The 21,381-nt window shown below is 52.1% G+C and overlaps 2 protein-coding genes and 1 long non-coding RNA gene across 4 annotated transcripts in view; 2 read left to right on the top strand and 1 right to left on the bottom strand.

The window, feature by feature from the left end:
• Atp6v0a2 (ATPase H+ transporting V0 subunit a2) overlaps positions 1-20,027 on the top strand; it is a 32,262-nt gene extending 12,235 nt beyond the window's left edge. Inside the window, 14 exon segments of the mRNA NM_053775.4 lie at positions 2,332-2,414; positions 3,474-3,567; positions 4,175-4,387; positions 6,313-6,463; positions 7,839-7,975; positions 8,338-8,525; positions 8,621-8,711; positions 9,428-9,546; positions 11,654-11,864; positions 13,399-13,518; positions 13,963-14,082; positions 14,718-14,835; positions 15,600-15,771; positions 17,279-20,027. Coding sequence (NP_446227.2) covers positions 2,332-2,414; positions 3,474-3,567; positions 4,175-4,387; positions 6,313-6,463; positions 7,839-7,975; positions 8,338-8,525; positions 8,621-8,711; positions 9,428-9,546; positions 11,654-11,864; positions 13,399-13,518; positions 13,963-14,082; positions 14,718-14,835; positions 15,600-15,771; positions 17,279-17,384 — 1,923 coding nt within the window. The 3' untranslated portion in view covers positions 17,385-20,027.
• LOC120095966 (uncharacterized) lies at positions 4,986-20,423 on the bottom strand. Its single transcript, XR_015634798.1, has 3 exons — positions 20,334-20,423; positions 6,149-6,301; positions 4,986-5,340 (listed from the first exon to the last, which is right to left on the bottom strand). It is a non-coding gene; the product is annotated as an uncharacterized LOC120095966 (long non-coding RNA).
• Dnah10 (dynein, axonemal, heavy chain 10) overlaps positions 20,027-21,381 on the top strand; it is a 124,059-nt gene continuing 122,704 nt past the window's right edge. The window contains exon 1 of one of the 2 annotated variants that reach the window (XM_087579736.1): positions 20,027-20,732. In XM_087579736.1, the coding sequence (XP_087435862.1) occupies positions 20,516-20,732 (217 nt within the window). In that variant the 5' untranslated portion in view covers positions 20,027-20,515. The remainder of the gene's footprint in view (positions 20,733-21,381) is intronic. The other variant, XM_087579735.1, reaches the window with a different exon arrangement.

The raw sequence follows: 21,381 nt of genomic DNA, 5'->3' as shown, positions 1-21,381 counted from the left end.
GCCACACACCTGCCTCACTGCTTCTCTAACCTGGCCTTTTCTGTAACGTTTCCGCCATCTGGCCTATGACATCTCCTCAGCTTACTGCTCTCAGCCTTGCAGTCAGTGCTGGGGATGGAGCCCAGGCCCTCGTTCATACCAGACGAGTTCTGCACACCCCAGCTGGGCTTCGTAGAAATCCATTTTGTTGAACATTTGTAGTGACGGCTTATCCTCATTACTCACAGAAATATGTTGTTCAAAGACACTGTAAACACTCAGCAAATATTATGGGGTTTCTCTGTTCCTGGGGCAGCCTGGGCTTGTTTCTCCAGCATCTCTGGTCACTGTTCATCAGTGAACCAAGTCTCTTCGACACGCTTCCCATGCACTGTTGACTCTTTTTAACTGTGACTGCTGGTGAGCAAGGCTCATCTGCACAGATTTCCAGAAGACTGCTCTCACCGAATTCTAGATATCTTCCTTGGTGGCTGTCTTAGTTAGGGTTTTGAAGAGACACCATGACCAAAGCAACTCTTATAAAGGATACCATTTAATTGGGGCTGGCTTACATGTTCAGAGGTTCATTTAGCCCATTATCATTAAGGTGGGAGTTTGGCAGCATCCAGGCAGGCATGGTGCAGGAGGAGCTGAGAGTTCTACATCTTGTTCTAAAGGCAAACAGGACACTTGTCTTTCACGTTGCTAAGAGGACGGTCTCAAAGCCCACACTCACAGTGACACACTTCCTCCAATAAGGCCACACCTCCTAATAGTGCCACTCCCTGGGCCAAGCATATTCAAACCACCACATTCCACTCCCTGGCCCCCATAGGCTTGTTCAAACACATGGGTCTTTGGGGGCCATATCTAAACATAGCATAATGCAAACTGTATTTAGTCCAACTTCCAAAGTCCCCATAGTCTACAGCAGCCTCAACAATGTGCAGCTCTCCTTGGCTGGTATCCCATGGCTCTGACATCTCTAACATCTTGGGGTCTCCAAGGCAACTTCAATGTTACAGCTTCTTGTTCCAGTGTCTGGGATCCACACACGATCTTCTGGGCTCCTCCAAAGGGCTGGCGTCACTTCTCCAGCTCTGCCCTCTGCAGCACTCCAAGCTCAGGTTGATCCACTCCACTGCTGCTGCTGCTCTTGGTCGTCCCATGGTACTGGCATCTCCAGTACACTGGGGTCTTCCGTTGCAACTAGGCTTTACTAAGAGGTTCCCTTCATGGTGCCAGGCCTCAACTTCTTTGCACAACTCCTTCAATCCTGGAAGGCTGCACCTTCACCAGTAGTCTTCCCTGTCCTCTCAGTACCAAGCCACAACAGTTTGCCATGACTCCTTCATGCCTTCAAAACCAGTACCACCTGGATGATTCTTACCAATTACCAAGTCCTGCCGCAGCATGAGGTACCATGGTGGCTATCTCCGGATCACAGCTTCTTTGTCCTCTCAGAAAGCACTTCCCAAATTTCACCTCAGTGATGCTGGGCTCCTCATAATCACCACTAATTCCTTAGCTCCAGCTGACTAGCTTACTGTGCTTGATCAGAACGCTCTTCATGAGTCTAAACCAGAGAACAAAGGCTCTGCTGGGCTTTTCCAAGACTCCTTTGTCAATGCAGTTAATACAAATCTCTTTTCCTTAGCCTCAGATAGACTCTTCATACAAGGGCAAAAAGCAGCCACATTCTGCATCAAAATACCACAAAAACAGTCTTCTCTAAAACCTCTAGAGCCAGGATTCCACAGCTCAAATTAGCCCAGCAACAGAATCTTCCATATTCCTCCTGGGATAGCCCCTTACGTCCCACTGAAAGCATTCCACTGCTTTCCAAATCCACAGTAGAAGACTGTCTCCCAGGTGGCTAGGAGAAGGGTCTCAAAGCTCACCCCCACAGTGACACACTTCCTTCAACAAGGCCATACCTACTCCATCAAGGCATACCTCCTAATAGGGCCACTGGGCCAACCATATTCAAACCAGCACAGTGGCCATCTTAAACAGTACCGTCATCAACACAACAGGAACATACAGGAAAGGCGAGGCAGTGGTGGGGAGGGCACTCGGTTACAGCGTAAAGACTGAATTGGGAGAAGGCAGAACTCGGCCCAGTATGCTCACCTCTTACTGGGGAGTGTGGCTCTGCAGACGCTGTGAGCCGGCGTGTTTGCCAGCTTAGGGGTGGTCTTGGTGAGTGGGCGAACCATGCTCATGGGTGTGCTTCTATTAGAGCCACTGCACCCTCTGCCCCAGGCAGTGAACTTGGTCTGGGAGAGTGGCAGCCACCAGGGTTGAGGGTGTGCACAGAACTCACCATTCCCTCCCTGTTCGTCGTTGTAGGGTGAAGTCATAAAGTGGTATGTGTTCCTGATCTCGTTTTGGGGAGAGCAGATTGGCCACAAGGTTAAGAAGATCTGTGACTGGTGAGAAGAGAGAGGCTTTATTGAGTTGATGCCTTCCTGTTTCCAGTACTGGGAAGGGAACCTAGACCCTCTCTCATGCTAAGCAGGTTCTCCCACTGAGCTACGCCGGGCCTCTGATTCTTTTGTTTATTTAATGCCTTTAGGACTTGTTTGGTATGCTAGTTAGTTAGTTAGCTAGTTAGTTAAACCATCAACTTGAGACGGTCTGTAATCACCTAGTGTTGGGTATTGGATCCCTGGAGTTAGAGCTATGGGATGTGGGTGGCTCAAACTAGGAACAGAACCCAGGTCATCTCTCCAGTTCCAGCTTCTGTCCTTGCAGTAGATATGTGACAAAGTGTGACAAAGAAAGCTTAGGACACCTGCTCGGTGACGCACACGCCTTTGCCGCCTTTACCAGGCTGCTTCAGGGAGAGGTCCGGATGGTGTTTCCGAGGGGCTCCCACAGAAGGGAAAGGCACAGCCCAGCAGGCACCATGGGGCGACTGCCGTTTCTTGTCTGGGTGTCTGGGGACAGGGGCCCTGCAGGACAACCCTGAAGCAGGAGCCACCTTGAGCATCCTCCTGCCTCTGTCTCCTGGGTGCTGGGTTACAGGCTGGGTCACACCACCCAGGCATCATGTCCTTTTTTTTTTTTTTTTTGGTTCTTTTTTTTTGGAGCTGGGGACTGAACCCAGGGCCTTGCACTTCCTAGGCAAGCGCTCTACCACTGAGCTAAATCCCCAACCCCGCATCATGTCCTTTTAAGGTGTGCTTTTACCTGGCTTGGTGGGTCTTAAGCTCAGGTGCATTTAGGAAGGGAGGATTGGGAATGGCAGTCTGGAGCCACAACAGCGGGTCTGGAGCCACCATAGCGGGTCTGGAGCCGAGCTGGTCTTGGGATCCATTTACTTTGTGGCCTACTGAGTTGCACGCCAGGCCTTCCCACAGCGGCTGTGACTGAATCCTTCAATGACTGCCCTCCTGGTGCTGGAGGAGGTGTGCCTGGCTTGAGTAGAGTCTGGGGCTTGCCCTGGCAGCCCTCCTTGTCCCTCTAGACTGTTGAATTCTGTCCCCTAGTTACCACTGCCACATCTACCCGTATCCAAACACGGCCGAGGAGCGCAGGGAGATCCAGGAGGGGCTCAATACTCGGATCCAAGACCTTTACACTGTGAGTAAGCCAGGGCTGGGGACTGCTTTCTCTGTCAGCCGGGTGTCTGGTTGTGGACGGTCACCACACATTCCTGCCATTGGAGCCTCTGTTTTGCAGTTACAGACCCAGGGAGTAGTGAAGGGAAAAGCCCTCCATGTCTCTCTGGTAAACCAAATCATTATTTGAGCGGTGAAGACAAGCTCGAGAGATGGGGCCGTCCCACCTTCCTGCTGAATCCCTCTGTGTCACTGAGGAGTCTTGTAGCACTGAGGGCAGGAAGCAGATTTCTATACCTGGAAACCTAAGGGCTGGAGATGGGACTGCTGGCTTCCAGGGGATCGGAGGTAGGCCAGGCCGAGGTGAGGTGAGAGGCAAAGGGCTGTGTGAGCCAGTCAGGCCACCCTTGTGTCTGGCCACCACTGACAGGATATCTGAGCTTTTCAGTGCTCTGTTCCTGGAGGCCACCTAGTGTGTTCCCTTGCTAAGCCGGCAGCCTCTGACCATTCGTGGCCGCCGTAGGAGCAGGTGCCTGGAATGATCCTCCTTGGGCGAGCTCCCTAAAGGAGGTCAGGCCGGTGGGCGAGATCTGTGAGTGCAGCCACAAAGCCTGTGCTTGCTCCCACAGGTGCTGCACAAAACGGAGGACTACCTGCGGCAAGTGCTGTGCAAGGCTGCCGAGTCCGTGTGCAGCCGTGTGATACAGGTGCGGAAGATGAAAGCCATCTACCACATGCTCAACATGTGCAGCTTTGACGTCACCAACAAGTGCCTCATAGCTGAGGTCTGGTGCCCCGAGGTGGACCTGCCCGGCTTGCGCAGAGCGCTGGAGGAAGGCTCGGTAAGTCTCCCTGCCCCATTAGGACCCTCAGACCGAGACCACTCACGGACATAGTTTGTTACTGGATACTGTACACTTGTGACCCCAGGTCTAGGGACGCTGAGGTGTGGAACGTTGGAGATTTTGAGGCCAGTCTGAGACCTTGTCTCACCCCCACCCCCCAATCAGAAAGTGTTTTAGAATGCTGGGAAGGGGCTTGCCCAACACTGCTTTCAGACTAAAGCTTTGAAGAGTGGGTCTCATAGGGCTGGAGAGATGATGGCTCGGCAGTTAGAGCACTGGCTGCTCTTCTAGAGGACCCGGGCTCAACTCCCAGCACCCACATGATGGCTCACAACTGTAACTTCAGTCCTATGAGCTCCAATGCCCTCACATAGACAATACAGCAATGCACAGTGGGAAGAAAAAGTGGGTCTCTCGGGCGTTGAGTGGGGAGAACGTCCCGCTCTGTGACTCTGACTGTCCCTCCCGCAGGTACCACTTCAGTTTTGTCCCATCTCTGTCACTGTGACCAGATGGGAATAGGCATAGGCACAGGCACAGGCCTAGGCAGCCTTTCTTTTCCTCTTGCCTTTTTAAATTACCCCCCCCCCACCTCTTTTTTTAATGTCTAAGGAACCGTTTTATTGAGCTGCAGTTCCACTGGAAAGTGCAAAGATGGCGGCCGGCAGGCAGCCTGCCCGGCATTGGCTCGCTCTAGACAGCAGACTGTGTGCTGTTCTCTCCTGAGTAGAATGGCTGTTTACAGGACCAGCTTCTCTTGCAGGCTCACATGTTGGTTATTAGCTGGTTCTCGGTTGGTCAGGTGCCCTCTGCTCACAAACAGCACTGCACGGAACAGATCCCGACCTTTGATACTCAGCGTGTGCAGGTCTCCAGAAGGTTTTCCCCAGCTCTGGCTCTGGCCGAGTGAAGCTGGGTTTCTTCCTGTTTGCCGAGGGCGCTCAGCTCACCTGTGTGAACATACATGTCATTGGTTCCTTCCCCTGGGTGTTTGGCCTGTTTCTCCTCTGGGCAAGTGTGAACAGTGCAGCTAGTGTGCATTTCTGGGCAAGTGTGAACAGTGCAGCTAGTGTGCATTTCTGGGCAAGTGTGAACAGTGCAGATAGCGTGCATTTCTGGGCAAGTGTGAACAGTGCAGTGAAACTGAGGAAAAGCTGAGAGAGAAGGCTCTGCCATAGCGATACAATTTTTTTAATCTATTTTCTTTTTGTAAATTAGGGAGTATTGTAGTTGTATCTAACTTCCTCTTTGCTGGCTACTTTAAATTTTGTTATGCAGTGTGTGTGTGGGTGGGTGGTTATTACAGTGCCTGCAGAGGTCAGAGGACAGCTTGCAGGTATTGAACAGCTTCCACCATGTGGATCCTGGGATTGAACTCAGGTCCTCAGGCTTGTAGGCAAGCACCTTTACCCATGGAGCCCTCTCACCAGCCCTGTCTTGACCACTTTTAAGAGAAAAAGGCTTAGACTTCAGGGTTCTCTCTCTCTCTCTCTCTCTCTCTCTCTCTCTCTCTCTCTCTCTCTCCCTCTCTCCCTCTCTCCCTCTCTCCCTCTCTCCCTCCCTCCCTCCCTCTCTCCCTCTCTCCCTCCCTCCCTCCTGTATGAGATAAGATTCTGCTCTGTTGCTATGCTGGCCTCACAAAGATCCTCCTGCTCAAACCTCCCAAATGCTGACACCAGGCCTGGCTCATGTGTTAGTTTTTCATTGCCCTGGGCCTGATTCTGCCTCCATTTTCCTCATCCCACCATTCATCCTCACTTCCCAGCTCCTTCCCAGAGCCCGGCTCCAGCTTCCGATGGCTGTGTAGACTGCGGCCCATGTCTGTGAGCATGCAGAGCAGAGCACAGCCAGCCGCGTGCGTCGCGTGTTGGTCTGTAGCTGCTCTCCTGGACAGTCATTTTCCTTTCTTTTCTGTGAGGAAGAGAGAAAGTGGAGCTACAATCCCCTCGTTCATGAACACAATCCCTACGAAAGAAACGCCGCCCACTCTGATCCGCACCAACAAATTCACTGAAGGTTTCCAGAACATCGTGGATGCCTACGGTGTTGGGAGCTACAGAGAAGTGAACCCAGGTGGGGCATCTGGATGGGCGCGGTCTAGCTCTTCCATCGTCAGCCTTGGCTTTTGTTGGGTTTCTGAGGCAAGGTCTCACCTGGAGCCCTGACTAGCCTGAAAAGACCACAGGATAGCTGGCCTTACACTTCTTGTGATCCTCCTGTCTCCTCCTCCTGAGTCCGGGCTTACAGGCCTGTGCCACCATGCCTAGTCCCCTTAGTACTTTTGATGGAGAAATGGAGTAGACCTTTGTCAAGCAGGCTCATTGCTGTCACTTTGTCAGCTTAGTGTACCATTTAAATGACCTTACTGTCTTGTTCTGAGAGCTCTGAGGAAACGAGCGCGTGCATGCCTGTGTGTGTGTGTGTGTGTGTGTGTATACGCGCGCATGTGTGTGTGTTTGTGTCTGTGTGTGTGTCTGTGTGTGTGTGCGCGCGCGCGCGTGTGTGTGTGTCTCTGTGTGTGTGTGTCTGTGTGTGTCTGTGTCTGTGTGTGTGTCTGTGTGTGTGCGCGCGTGCGCGCGTGTGTGTGTCTGTGTGTGTGCGTGCGCGCGCGTGTGTGTGTCTGTGTCTGTGTGTGTGTCTGTGTGTGTGTGTCTGTGTGTGTGTGTGTGTCTGTGTGTGTGCGTGCGAGCGTGTGTGTGTGTGTGTATCTGTGTGTGTGTCTGTGTGTGTGTGTATCTGTGTGTGTGTCTGTGTGTGTGTGTCTGTGTGTGTCTGTGTGTGTGTGTATCTGTGTCTGTGTGTGTCTGTGTGTGTCTGTGTGTGTGTCTGTGTCTGTGTGTGTCTGTGTGTGTGCGTGCGAGCGTGTGTGTGTGTGTGTGTGTCTGTGTGTGTGTGTCTGTGTGTGTGTGTGTCTGTGTGTGTGTCTGTGTCTGTGTGTGTCTGTGTGTGTGTGTATCTGTGTGTGTGTGTGTCTGTGTGTGTGTCTGTGTGTGTGTGCGTGTGAGCGTGTGTGTGTCTGTCTGTGTGTGTGTGTGTCTGTGTGTGTGTGTCTGTGTCTGTGTGTGTGTGTATCTGTGTGCGTGTGTGTCTGTGTGTGTGTGTGTGCATGCGAGCGTGTGTGTATGTGTCTGTGTGTGTCTGTGCGTGTGTGTGTCTGTGTGTGTGTGTCTGTGTCTGTGTGTGTGTGTGTGTCTGTGTGTCTGTGTCTGTGTGTGTCTGTGTGTGTGTGTCTGTGTGTGTGTGTGTCTGTGTGTGTGTGTGTATCTGTGTGTGTGTCTGTGTGTGTGTGTGTATCTGTGTGTGTGTGTGTCTGTGTGTGTGTGTCTGTGTGTGTGTGTCTCTGTGTGTGTCTGTGTGTCTGTGTGTGTGTGTGTGCGCACACGCGCGCGCATGTGTAAATGGTATCCTAAGGCCCTGCTGAGAACTTTGCCCCCCCTTGTCTTTGCAGCTTTGTTCACCATCATCACCTTCCCGTTCCTGTTTGGCGTGATGTTTGGTGACTTGGGGCACGGCTTTGTCATGTTCCTGTTTGCCCTCTTACTGGTGTTGAATGAGAATCACCCCAGACTAAGCCAGTCACAGGAGGTAAAGCTCGCCCGCCTGCTGGCCTGTGTGACGGGGCTTGCAGTGTTTGACTGGAGGAGACCTGTGCTGTGTACATGGTGCTTCTGGCGGGCAGTGATTAAGGTGGTCTCTGGTAGTCTCGGACTCAGACCTGTTACATAGCAGAGGCTGACCTTGAACTTGGGACCCCGCCTCCATCCACCTCCTGAGTGCTGCCCCAGGCCAGCTCTGGAGCTTCGGGTGTCAATGTGCTCCATTAGGGAAGTGCACTTGTCACCTGTGGGCAGGACTCCCACGGGTGGGTGGCTGGAATGAGCCATTGTGAGCTTCCCACAAACCCACTGTCCAGTGCGTGAGTCCGCTCTCATGGTGTCTTCTCCCAGATCCTTAGGATGTTCTTTGATGGCCGATATATCCTGCTGCTGATGGGGCTGTTCTCCGTGTACACCGGCCTCATCTACAACGACTGCTTCTCCAAGTCCCTGAACCTCTTTGGCTCTGGGTGGAACGTGTCTGCCATGTACAGTTCCAGCCACTCCCCAGAGGAGCAAAGGAAAATGGTGCTTTGGAAGTAAGTGGCCTGCAAACCAGGGCGCCACCAGCGGGGTGTACCTTTCCCACGCCCCTTCCTCCCTGCATGGCGACCTGCTCTGTCCTCTGTTTCAGTGACAGCACCATCAGGCACAGCAGGACGCTGCAGCTGGACCCAAACATCCCTGGAGTTTTCCGAGGCCCCTACCCTTTCGGCATCGATCCTGTGAGTGCTTCCTTCCCCATGTGTGGGGGGAGGGGAGGTGCTGGGGTGCTGCCACCCCTCTGTAAGTGCAGTCACTGGTGGCCTGCTACCCGGGGAGCCAGGTCGGTGCAGGAGAGGTCGTAGGCAGAGCTGTGGGCTATGGTCTTTTCCTATGGCAGAAGTGATCCTTCATGGATACCAACCAGGTTCTTGAGCTGCTTCATTGTTTGTGTGAATTGCCTTTGACCTAGAGGAAGGTGAGGGGCGTAGGCAGCTGAGGGTGCCAGGCCCCTCCTATCTCAGAGAGGGTTCAGCAGGCAGATGCCTGTAGGCCAAGCTTTGGACCAGGGTTCTGAAGACTTTCTGAGGGGTTGTCCTGAGAGTGGATCTCAGCACGGTGGAGTTGGCTGGGAAAGCATGGGTGAGGCTGCTCACAATATGGCGGGTTTCACTCAGATCCGCAGTCTCAGGTGTCCTCAGTGCTGCCCAGAGGTGTCCTTCATACACTTAGACCAAGTCTGCAGTCTGAGCATGATCCAAAAGGTGACTAGCACCACAGAATGTCTAGCCGGCTCCGGCTAGCTCCCTGCTCTTGCCCCAAGGCCCTGGCTCAGGAAAGTCAGGTGAAAGCAGGAAGGGGCTGGTGCTGCTCCCCGGTAAACCGAGAGTGTCCCTGGATTCAGGAGCTCTCCTGCCGCATGGGCCTCACATGTTCCTGTTGGCATGTTTGTCCTTAGATTTGGAACCTGGCCACAAATCGCCTCACGTTCCTCAACTCCTTCAAGATGAAGATGTCTGTGATTTTAGGAATTTTTCACATGACCTTTGGTGTCATTCTGGGAATATTTAACCACTTGTAAGTACGTGTTTTGTTCTTTTCTTTCATGTTTTCTGCTGCCCTCCCCTTAGGGCAGTTCCCTTCCGCTCCCCAAGAATTGTGTTCCGGGTGTAACCAGTGTGCCTGGCCCACAGTTCTGATGTCTGTGCCTGTAAGCAGATTTTGTCACTCTCTCTTCCTTCTTATTTATTTACTTACATATTTTTTATGTTTATTTGTGAGAGGAAGAAGATGGTGTACATCACTCTCCATGTGTGTCCATGTGTGAAGGTTAGGGGACAACTTTTGGGGTTGGTTCTCTCCTTCCACCATAAGTGAGTCCTGGGGATTGAACTCATGTCCTCAGGTTTGGTAGCAAATGCTTTTACCCAGTGAGCCACCTCTCCTCTACCACCGCCCTCACCCCCTTTATGCATGTATGTAGTGTGTGTGTGTGTGTGTGTGTGTGTGTGTGTGTGTGCGCGTGCACACTTGTGTGAATATGTGATTGTCAGAGGGCAGTTTGCAGGAGAATTTTCCTTCTACCATGTGGATCCTGAGGAATGGACTCAAGTTGCCAGGCTTGGAGGCAGTTGTTTCTACCTGCTAAGCCATCTCAACAGACTTTTATGTTTTGGGGTGTTTGTTTATTTGTTTGTTGTTTTTTATTTTAACTGTATGTGTGTCTGGGCACCATGTGAGTGTTTGTTGCCTGTGGAGACCAAACAGGACATCAATCAGAGTCCCTGAAACTACAGTTGTGAGTGTTGGTGATTAAATCCAGGTCTTCTCGAAGATCAGCCAGTGTTCTCAACCACTGGGCCATCTCTCCAGCCCTAAGGTTTATTTCTTGACGCTCGACTGTTGGCTGCTGAACCAGTGGCAGTTGATGTGGTGGTGCAGGGTCGGATGTGATTCTGTTTCCGTTACTCAGCTTTGTGGTTTCGAGGATCAGTGATTTATCCATCCAGTGCACACTGTGGGCTGGTGCTGTCCTGGGCTGCAGGCTTCTGCAGACAGGAGAGAGGCCTCTGGCCTCCTGGAGCTCCTGTCCAAGTGTGGCGTGAATGCCGGGTATTCCCAGAAGGGATTTGTCATATTCCTTCTTTCTGTTCTAAAGTAGAAAGCTTTCTGTTTTGTGGGAGAGTCAGCACCTTGGCACTTCCTCTCTGCCCTGACCGTCTCTTCTCATGAGGAAGCATGTGGCCCATGCCTTTAACCCCAGCGCCTGGGTGGATCTCTGTGTCTTTGAGGCTAGCTTGGTCTACACAGTGAATTCCAGGATAGCCAAGACTACACAGAGAAACCCTGTGTGGAAAAACAAAACCTGCAACAAAACGAAACCAAAAAGAAAAGAAAGAAATTGTTGAAAGCGTTGAGTGCTAGGAGCTGCAGAACTGGGTAGCATGTGTGCTGTTCTTGCAGAGCGCTGCACGAGAACTCTGTTCTCAGCACCCTCGGTGGGTGCTCACATGTCTGTAGTTCCAGCTCCACAGAGAGGCGATGCCCCTGGCCCTGCAGTCAAGGCACAGCCACCCATACATTCCCCTACACACGCACGCACACACAGACACACATGCATACAATGCACACACATGCACGCACACGCACACATGCATGTGCACACACGCACACACACACATGCATGTGCACACACACACACACACACACACACACACACACACACACTTTTTTAAAAGTTGAGAAAATCAGAGGAGTCTGGAGAGCCAGCTCCGTGGCTAAGAGCTCTTGTTGCTCTTCTAGAGGCCCTGGGTTTGGTTCCCAGAGCCCTCATGGTGGCTCTCACCTGGCTGTGGCTCTAGTTCCAGGGGAGCTCTCGCCTCTTCTCACCTCTGTGGGCACCAGACATATGGTCCAGCAAAACATTCAAACACATGCAATTAAATAAGTTGAGAAAATTGATTTCATTAAGACAAATTGGTTTAATAATTTTAAAAATAACTAATAGTTTAGAGCCAGTAGCAAATTGTGTTTGCGTGTGGCTCTGCGTAGTTCTCGCTCTTCCTCTCTCTCTCTCTGCGGATGGCTCTGCAGCCCTGGCTCACAGGGACGCATGCGGAGCCCTGAAGTGGCCCATGGCGCTGTACACAGGGCCTTTCAGCTGCCTCACGCGCTTCCCTTGCAGGCACTTCAGGAAGAAGTTCAACATCTACCTGGTCTCGGTCCCCGAGATCCTGTTTATGCTCTGCATCTTTGGGTACCTGATTTTCATGATCATCTACAAGTGGCTGGCGTACTCGGCAGAGACCTCCAGAGAGGCCCCCAGCATCCTCATCGAGTTCATTAACATGTTCCTGTTCCCGTCCAGTGAGACACACGGCCTCTACCCGGGGCAGGTGAGTGCCTCTGCCTGGTGACCACCCTGCACTCAGCAGTCTCCCATAGCCTGGGAAGAAGGAAGAGGCCAAACTCGGGAGTGAGGGAGCGTCCTGTTCTGTTCTGTTTCTCCTTTTGCAGTGTTCTCAGGCTATCATCTGGGGGCAGACTTCATTTAGATTTTTTTTTCCCTCAAGTTTTGCAAGACAGGGTTTCTCTGTGTCACCCTGGCTGTCCCAGACCTCACTCTGTAGACCAGGCTGACCTCAAACTCAGGTCCTCCTGAGTGCTGGGATTAAAGACGTGCACCCCCATCGGCGCCCAGCTTACATATCGTCCTTGCTCCGGGTCCCTGATACTCTCCGTATGGTTCTAATATCTTAGTGTGTGACGCCAGTGCAAGCCCCGACCTAAAATGTGTACGTTGTTACCTGTGTCTACAGGCCCGAGGTCAGCTTGGACGTCATCCCTCGGGTGTCATCCACCTGTCCTTTTTGTTGGTGTGTGTGGTATGCGGTATGTGTGTGTGGTGTGTGTATGTGGTGTGGGGTGTGTGTGTGTGGTGTGGGGTATGTGGTGTGTGTGTGTGTGGTGTGGGGTATGTGGGGTGTGTGTGTGTGTGGTGTGGGGTATGTGGTGTGTGTGTGTGTGTGTGTGGTGTGCATGTGGTGTGGGGTGCGTGTATGTGGTGTGGTGTGTGTGTGTGTGTGTATGGTGTGTGTGTGTGGTGTGCATGTGGTGTGGTGTGTGTGTGTGTGTGTGTGGTGTGCATGTGGTGTGGGGTGCGTGTATGTGGTGTGGTGTGGTGTGTGTGTGTGTGGTGTGCATGTGGTGTGGGGTGCATGTATGTGGTGTGGTGTGTGTGTGTGGTGTGCATGTGGTGTGGTGTGTGTGTGTGTGTGTGTGGTGTGCATGTGGTGTGGGGTGCATGTATGTGGTGTGGTGTGTGTGTGTGGTGTGCATGTGGTGTGGTGTGTGTGTGTGTTTGTGTGTGTGTGGTGCACATGTGGTGTGGGGTGCGTGTATGTGGTGTGGTGTGTGTGTGTGGTGTGTGTGTGCATGTGGTGTGGTGTGTGTGTGTGTGTGTGGTGTGCATGTGGTGTGGGGTGCGTGTATGTGGTGTGTGTGTGTGGTGTGCATGTGGTGTGTGGTGTGTGTGTGTGTGTGTGTGTGTGTGTGTGTGTGTGTGTGGTGTGTGGTGTGTGTGTGATGGTCTCTCCCTGACTGGGAATGGCCAGAGTTGGCTGGGTATCCAGCTAACGAGCCCAGGAGCTCTCCTGCTCGTGAGTCTCTAGCGCTGGGTCTCAGGCTTGCACAGCCACGGAGGCTTTGAAAGTGAGCTCTAGGATCTGACTCAGCTGGACCGAGTCATTTCCCCAAGCCTCCACTTAGAGTTTTTATAATGGTTTTTACTGCTACAATTGTGAGTCAGAAGTGCAGAGGGTGAGCCGGCCCCTGGCCCAGAGTTGCTCAATCCCCGCCCCCAGGCTGCTTCACATCCCATGGCGGAGCCACCTTTCATCTCCGTGGACTTCTTTCTCCCGGCACCCACAGGCACACGTCCAGAAGGTGTTGTTGGCTCTCACCGTGCTGGCTGTCCCTGTGCTCTTCTTGGGAAAGCCGCTCTTTCTGCTGTGGCTGCACAATGGGCGCAGTTGCTTCGGCGTGAGCCGGGTGAGTGTGTCCCCGTGTCCCCATGTCCCCAGGTCCTCCTTCCTCCAAAGCTGCTTTGTTTAGAGTCTCGATGTTGCTATTGGGCTGCAGCTCGAGGACTGATACCGTCCTAAGTGTCCGCAGGCCTTTCCTCAAGTCTCGGACTCTCCTGGGAGTGCGCTCAGAGGAGGCGCCGGGTCACAGGTTCTGTGTGGGCATTTGAGGGCTCGCCGTGCTTTTCTGTAGCACTGGAGCATTTTACATTCCCAGCAAGGGTGCACTGGGGTTCCAACACTTGCTACTCCTCGAGTCCCCACACTGCTCCTCGACAGTCTAAAGGCACGTGGGGCGTGCATTTTCTTGGAGACAGCTCTCTTATTCCCAGAGAGCTGCATCCTAGGGGAAGCAGTTACGTGGGGTTCGTCTCGGCCATTCCGGGCGCTGACGCTGGTCTTTTCTCTTTAGAGCGGCTACACGCTCGTGAGGAAGGACAGCGAGGAAGAGGTGTCTCTCCTAGGCAGCCAGGACATAGAGGAGGGGAACAACCGCATGGAAGAGGGCTGCCGAGAAATGACCTGTGAGGAGGTGAGCTCTGAGCTGATAGGACGGGCGGGCGAGGGAGGAAGCTTTTCATTGGCTGCTTAATTCGGACTAGCTAGACTTCTGTGGTTGCCTGATGATCATTACATAACAGAGCTGCCATTCAGGATGTTCATAGAGCAAAGAAAGCGGTGAAGCACCACCAGGGTCCACAGGGCACCTATGGCGGGGAAATGTCCATTTGGATTCTGTGTAATTCCAGAGGCTGGCTCAGATGTCATTGAGATCACTAACCATGTGGCCCTCGTGGCAGTTGGGGTTCCGGGCTGGTGTTTGGCTTAAAGAAAGGAAACTGAACCTTGAGAAAAGTTGGGGAGATGGGTTGGGGAGCATCATAGCCCTACTGAGAGCAGGACTTACACCGTGGATCTGCTGGGGTTTTTTTGTTTTTGTTTTTTTTTTTGTTTTTGTTTTTGTTTTTTTCTTTTTCTTTTTTTCGGAGCTGGGGACTGAACCCAGGGCCTTGCGGTTTGCTAGGCAAGCGCTCTACCACTGAGCTAAATCCCCAACCCTGGATCTGCTGTTTTTAGTTCCCAGCATGCTCTGCCCTGAGGCCAGCCAGGGATTCATGATGGAGCAGGTGTGTGCTATGGTGTCTAATGCTGTCTGTTGTCCCTCAGTTTAACTTCGGGGAGATCCTGATGACTCAGGCCATCCACTCCATCGAGTACTGCCTTGGCTGCATCTCCAACACTGCGTCCTACCTGAGGCTTTGGGCTCTCAGCCTGGCACACGCACGTAGGTTGCTTCGCCCAAGGTCTATCTGTAAGCTCTGCAGGCGGTGGTGATAGGCCAGCCCTGTTCACTGTTTGGGCCCACCTTCTGATCAGACAGGCTGCAGTCCTAGTCGGCAGAGAGGGGCCTTGGGAACCAAGGGTCTGGTGACCTCTGGCATGATGCTCTCCTCGGTCGCCTCTCCTGAGTGTGTCCTAGCCATTGCTTTACTTACTGAACCGAGTATTTAGTTCAAGCAAGTGTGGCAGCCGCTAAGCCAGAGTTCAGGCTCCCTGTCTGTTCTCATGTGCACGCCTGCTAATGCACTGCTGGGTTAACTAGCCCTGAGAGGCCATGCCACTCCTCCCTGGAGGTGACAGCCACTGACTGTACTCATGTCACACACAGCATACAATTGTGTTGCCTTGCTATTTTGTGGCAGAGGCCTGGGACACATGACAGAGATGGGTAGCCACAGGAAGGTACTGACCAATGGGACAGAGGAGGCCCTCTGTGTCCCAAGACAGTGAAGGTGCAGAGGCTGCCTTGCTGATTGCAGACCCAGACTTCCAACAGGTCGCTTGTGAGGGTCAGACAGGATGCTCGATCCAGTCTGGCCCCTGAGGTAGGCAACAGGAGGACGGCGCCTGCTCAGATTGCTGTTCCTCACAGAGGAAGCCTGGAGGTTCTGGCCTCTGCTGGAGGGGTGGGCTGACTGGTTGTCGTTCCTTCTGTCATGTGGATGGTGAGAGAGGGGGCTTATGTTTTCTGCACGGCTTTCTTTGCAGAGCTCTCGGATGTGCTGTGGGCCATGCTGATGCGTGTAGGCCTGCGTGTGGACAACACTTACGGGGTCCTGCTGCTGCTGCCCGTCATGACTTTCTTTGCAGTTCTGACCGTTTTTATCCTTCTGGTCATGGAAGGGCTTTCTGCATTTCTCCACGCCATCCGGCTTCACTGGTGAGTGAGATGAGCGTGTGTCCTCAGAACAGTGTTTTAGAAATGAGCGTGCGGGCTGGAGAGATGGGCGGCTCAGTGGTTAAGAGTGCGCACTGTGCTTGTAAAGGGTGCAGGTTCATTTCCCAGCCCCCATGTCAGGGGTCACAGTCTCCTGTACTCCAGCCTTAGGGGATCCAGTGCCTCTGCATCTGCAGGCATGCGCAACACATACTTTATAAAAGGAAACAGGAGCTGGCAAGCTGGCTCAGTGGGTAAAGGGGCTTGCGGCCAAGCCTGGGGTCACCAGTTCAATCCCTAGGACCCACATGGTAGAGGGAGAGAGCTGATATCCAGCAATTGTCCTCTGACAGTCACATGTCTGTCGTAGCATGTTTTCCACACATATGCATGTGCACATGCAAATAACTAAGAAAAGGTAAAAATCCACCCATTAAGGAAAAGATAAATGCATATAGAGCCCCGTTCTGACTGCAGTGTTTGTGATGGGCTGGCCCCTCCCTTCCGAACTGTGACTTAAAGTTCAGGGACAAAATACAGTTTTATACGAGTAAAAGAAGCCATCGTGTATGTTCCCACTTTTTGTGGTCGTCCTTGTTTTATGTGTTTTGAAACAGGGTCTCCCTATATACTCCTGGCTGTCCTGGAACTCATCTGTAGACCAGGCTGGCCTTGAACTCACAGAGATCTGCCTGCCTCTGCCTCCTGAGGGCTGGGATTAAGGGCTGGTGCCACCATGCCTGGTTTGTATATGTTCCCAATTTTACTCCCATTGGCACTGGCAGGTGTCACTGTCTGGCACTTAGATGTTAGTACCGTCCTTGTTGCTGTGAGGTCAGAGGTCAACTGGCAGGGGTTAGCTGTCTTTTGTTGTCTTTTTACTGTGTGAGTCCTGGGGATTGAACTCCGGTTGTTAGGCTTGGGGTTAAAAGCCTTTGCCACTGAGACATCCCAGGAGCCCTCCTGAGTGTTCCAGAGGAGGCGTCTGTCTGTCCTCTGTGCGTCTGCTGTACATGAGCTGGAGGTGTGCTAGACTTCCTGACACATATAGGGGCCAGAGTGCAGGGTGCCGAGGTGACACGTGGGCAAGACACGGTAGGTGGAGCAGCCAGGGTAGAGCACAAAGAGGATGGAAAGTGGTTTTTTTTTTTTTTTTGTTTTTCTTTTGTTTTAAAGAAGTGTAGAAACAGGGCTAGAGACATGGCTCAGTGGTTAAGAGCACCGACTGTTCTTCCAGAGGTCCTGAGTTCAATTCCCAGCAACCACATGGTGGCTCACAACCATCTGTCATGGGACCTGATGCTCTCTTCTGGTGAGTCTGAAGTCAGCTATCATGCACTCACCTAAATAAAATAAATAAATAAATCTTATTTTTTCAAAAAAAAAAAAAAAAAAAGATGAGCTTTTTAAAAAAGGAAGTGTAGAAACGTTACATCACTCACAGTTCCAGGATAGAGCCCATGGTGGGCAAGGCGCGGTGTCTAACACATGTTCATTTTTCTTCTTCTAGGGTAGAATTTCAGAACAAATTCTACGTTGGTGCAGGTACCAAATTCGTTCCTTTCTCCTTCAGTCTGCTGTCCTCCAAGTTCAGTAAAGATGACAGCATAGCATGACCTCATGCCGCAGCCAGCCCGCTCTGACTGACGGAGAACGATCATGTCATAGAACTCACTCAAGTCAGAACTCACGGTGGGGACGCTCTACCCTCCTTGATTGCCTTACGATTCAGCCAAATGGTTCTGGAAGAGACACCTCTCCCTCATGTTGAAGATTTTGTAAAACCCAGCACTCCGGACACAGAAATTTCATTGGTTTTTATTATGAGCAAATATAAGTGAATGCCAACGCTACTTCAGAGTTATTTTTTAAAATGTAAGATTGGAGGAGAGAAGCCATCTGAACAGCTAGCCAAAAATGGTCTAAGATACTTCATTCCTTTTCAACTTTAAAAAAAAAAAAAAACCATGAAGTTACTCCATCGCAAGATGTCAGATGATATTTTCCAACAGCTCGAGTTAAGCATAGTTTTTTCCAGACCTTACTGCTGGGTCATCGGCAGTTCCTGCTCGAGATGTGTGCGAGCCCTCCCTGACTGCCCTCCGAACTACCGGAAGGGCAGTGTGACAGTCTGCTCTTCTGTTGACGATTGGAGGCGATGGGACAAAGTGACACAACAATGGCTCTCCTGCTTTTTAAAGATGCTTGTCCTCTACCCTTGTGTAAGAGCAGTCATGACAGCCGCACATTCTGAAAGATGACCAACCGTCCTGAGCCTTAAAACCCAGGGGAGACAGGTGAAGAGCCGTGTGTATTTTTATAGCAAAGAGCAAATGAAGATATTTTACCACAGAGACCGTGCTTCTACTTGAGCAGAATTATTTTTTACTTTCGCACTAATTCTGAATAAAGGTCCGATGGCCACAGTTTAATTTCCAAAGCGGTTGAGGTTAGCTGGAAACTGACTGTCACTAATCTGTTAGTTTATTATCTCGGTGTAACGTCACCTGTCCCTGTGCTGCTCCGTGTTCAGTGAGGTTGGCTCAGTCCCTGGAACGCTGACCCATGTCATAGTCTTAGAAATTATGTTCACTTTCACATCTTATGTTACGTGATTTTAGCTAAGTCTGTCAGAAAGAAATCAGAGGCTGGGGTGTGGCCTGATTGTCAGATCTCCAGAAGCACTTCACCCGGGGGTGCTGGCACTCAGCCGGTCTTCCAAGCACTTAGAAGCAGGAGGATCAGGAAGTTCAGGGTTACCCTTGGCTATGTGATAGGTTTGAGGCCAGCCTGGGCTAAGTGACACCCTGAAGAACGAACGGAGTCTAAGTCATCTCTGCCATTTTAAACTGCTGAGCTCCATTCGACTGCAGGCCCCTCCAGCTCCGTGTGGTAGAGTGGGTCCCTTTCACTAAAAGCCAAGCCTCTGGCAGCCAGAATTTAACCGCATCCTGGGTCCTTTACGACCTCTCGGCCGAGAGGCAGGGGCTGCCTGTGCCGCAGCCGGAGGCTAAAGTCAGATCTCCCCAGCTGCTGTGGAGTCCGAGCCCACGGCAGTGAGGCTCCACCTCTGTGTCCCATGTCCCAGCTTCCCGCAGCTGTGATGAGCTGGTGCTGCCCAGAGTGAGACCTGCCCTTACCTGAACCAGGTGTCACCCCCATGTCACTCTTGTGACTGTGTCCCCAGGGTCTTTGGTCACCTCAGAGATAACTGAATCCAGGGACAAGAACCAAACAGGAGATGCAGTTTCTGCCATATTTGCTGTCCCTGTTGTCTTTTTTTTTTTTTTTTCCGGAGCTGAGGACCGAACCCAGGGCCTTGCGCCTGCTAGGCAAGCGCTCTACCACTGAGCTAAATCCCCAACCCCCTAGGGCCTCTTTTCTAACTGGCATCACTTACTGGGTACAGAACTCAGAGCAAGAGCGACTTCTCAGCTGAAGCCTGTTGCAGTTATAGAGAATGTCCTCGCATAAAGTCACTCCTTTTGTGAACCCTCTTTCAATATAATGGGGAGCATTCTCACAGGGGAAGCAAGAAGCTGTCTGGAGGTGTCACATGTTCATCTCCCTAGAACAATGTCAACGGAACCACGTCACATAGACTTAAGCTGGTGGGAAGGCCCAATACAGCCAGGAGAGGCATGCAAAGGGCTTTGAGCTCCTGCACTCTCCCTCCTTCATAGGACCTGGGACAGACTCCTTTCCCCCCACATCCTCCCCTGGCCTTGGTTCTGGAGTGGGTCTGTACTCTATGCTTGGAGACATTTAATGCCACCCATGCAGGCATTGGCATAGTTCTCAGATGGATGGCACCACAGGTCTGCAATGCTGGCCATGGGTATAAAGGCCATTCGGACCCAGTGCTGTATCTGCAGGAGTGTACTCAGGCACAGACTATCCATTGGTAACTTACAGGGCTGGCACGTCAAGCCGTGACTAAAATCAAACCCAGCTCCAGGGCCACATTTCTCTATGGAGGGTGTAAGTCTGGATTTGCTCACCTGCCACACTATCCAGGCAGGCTTCAGAACTCTCCTGATGCTGGGAGGAGGCAGTTTGCAGTAAATGCTTGCTCTAACACATCAAGAAGTCCTCAGACAATACAACTCCACAGGATCGAGGCTGAGTTCCGGAGCGGAAACTACGGGAGCCGGCCAGGACTGCATTGTACTGATACATGCATGGAAGGACTAATCTGCCTGTCAGTATTGAACTTCCTTTTGCTAGTGACAAAATAAATGTATATTTTTGAGATGCCACTGTCTTGTTTTCTCCTGATCCTATTCCCTACACCCCAGAAGGAGCTAGCTAGCTCGTCACTAGGGCCTGTCAGGGCTTCTTGCAGTGCCAGATGACTGACCCAGTCTTGCCTGCCTGACCCGGTTTGCCTCTGTTGCTATGCTAAAACACCAACCAAAACCAACTTGGAAGGAAAGAGTTCATTTCATCGTAGGTTACACTCCATCATTAAGGGAAGAAACACACAGCGGGGACTGAAGCAGAGACTTAGAGGAACACTGCTGATTTGCTCCCCCTAGCTTGCTCAGCTGTCAACTAAGGCTCACCTGTCAGGGATGGCTGTGCCCTTGTCATGTCACACCTTAGCTTTCCTGTCTGCAGACTAGGGCCCTCAGCCCCGCGCCAGCGCCGTTGCCCAGGTGCCCGTTGCTAGGGGCGCTGTTGCCACGGACGCCGTCCGGCTCCCCGCCCCGTCCGTTCTGCGCCCTGCGCTGCTCAGGTCTGCGCCATGGACGACCTACGGGTCCTGTGGATGCGCGACCGCATATACACGGCCTTCAATATCACCGACCCTATGCCGTTCGAGGAGCTGCTGAGCCGTGATGACAGCGAGGCAGAGGACCTCATCCTGCACTTCCTCAACCACTCAAGCGACGAGGACAACGCCTCCGCGGTGTTCTTCTACCGCACCCTGGTGCCTGAGGAGGTGGAGGTGGAGGAGATAGGTGAGCATGAGCAAAGGCCAGCCCACAGCGAGAACCCTGCTGGCACTTAGCCCTACTATGTGCCCGGGACCAGGTTCTCATCTGTGCTCTGAGGGGCGCTGCCATCCTTGCTCTGAAGCTCTCAACAATGCAGCGTTGCATATCCTCTGGGACACCGAGGAAGCCCAGGAGTTTGGGTCCTGTAAGATGCTTCAGTCAGCGGGAGGGTCACCTGAGGACCACAGCAAGTCTGAGTGAGGATCGCCTAAGCCCCATAGTGAGCAAGCAAGAGGGCAGAGAGGGGAAAGGAAGGAGGCTAGAAGAGATGTAGTGTTATGACACACTCTGCTGTAGTTTATTTCTGGTTTGGTTTTTTTTTTTTTTCTTCATTATTATATTGTGAACCAGGGTCTCGTAGCCCAGGCTGGCCTGGAATTCACTGTGTAGCCCAAGGTACTCTCAAATCCTCAATCCTCCTGCCTCAGCCTCACAGGAGTCTCAATTTCCTAGCCTTCATTTATCCCCTCAGGTAGAACTTTGAGCCCAAACACATTATCCTGGGCCTCTAAGTTAGGCCTATTCATTATAGACCCTGCCCCTGGGGTTGTTTCTGGCCCCCATTTTGTTCTCTGAGGCAAATCAGCCTTGCTTGAACTTGTTATTACTGATG

Source organism: Rattus norvegicus, chromosome 12 (genome assembly GCF_021556685.1).
Source record: "Rattus norvegicus strain SHRSP/BbbUtx chromosome 12, alternate assembly SHRSP_T2T, whole genome shotgun sequence".
NCBI classification, from domain to species: Eukaryota; Metazoa; Chordata; class Mammalia; order Rodentia; family Muridae; genus Rattus; species Rattus norvegicus.
Note: the sequence above shows the minus strand (reverse complement) of the source record. Positions and strands in the feature narration are given on the sequence as shown.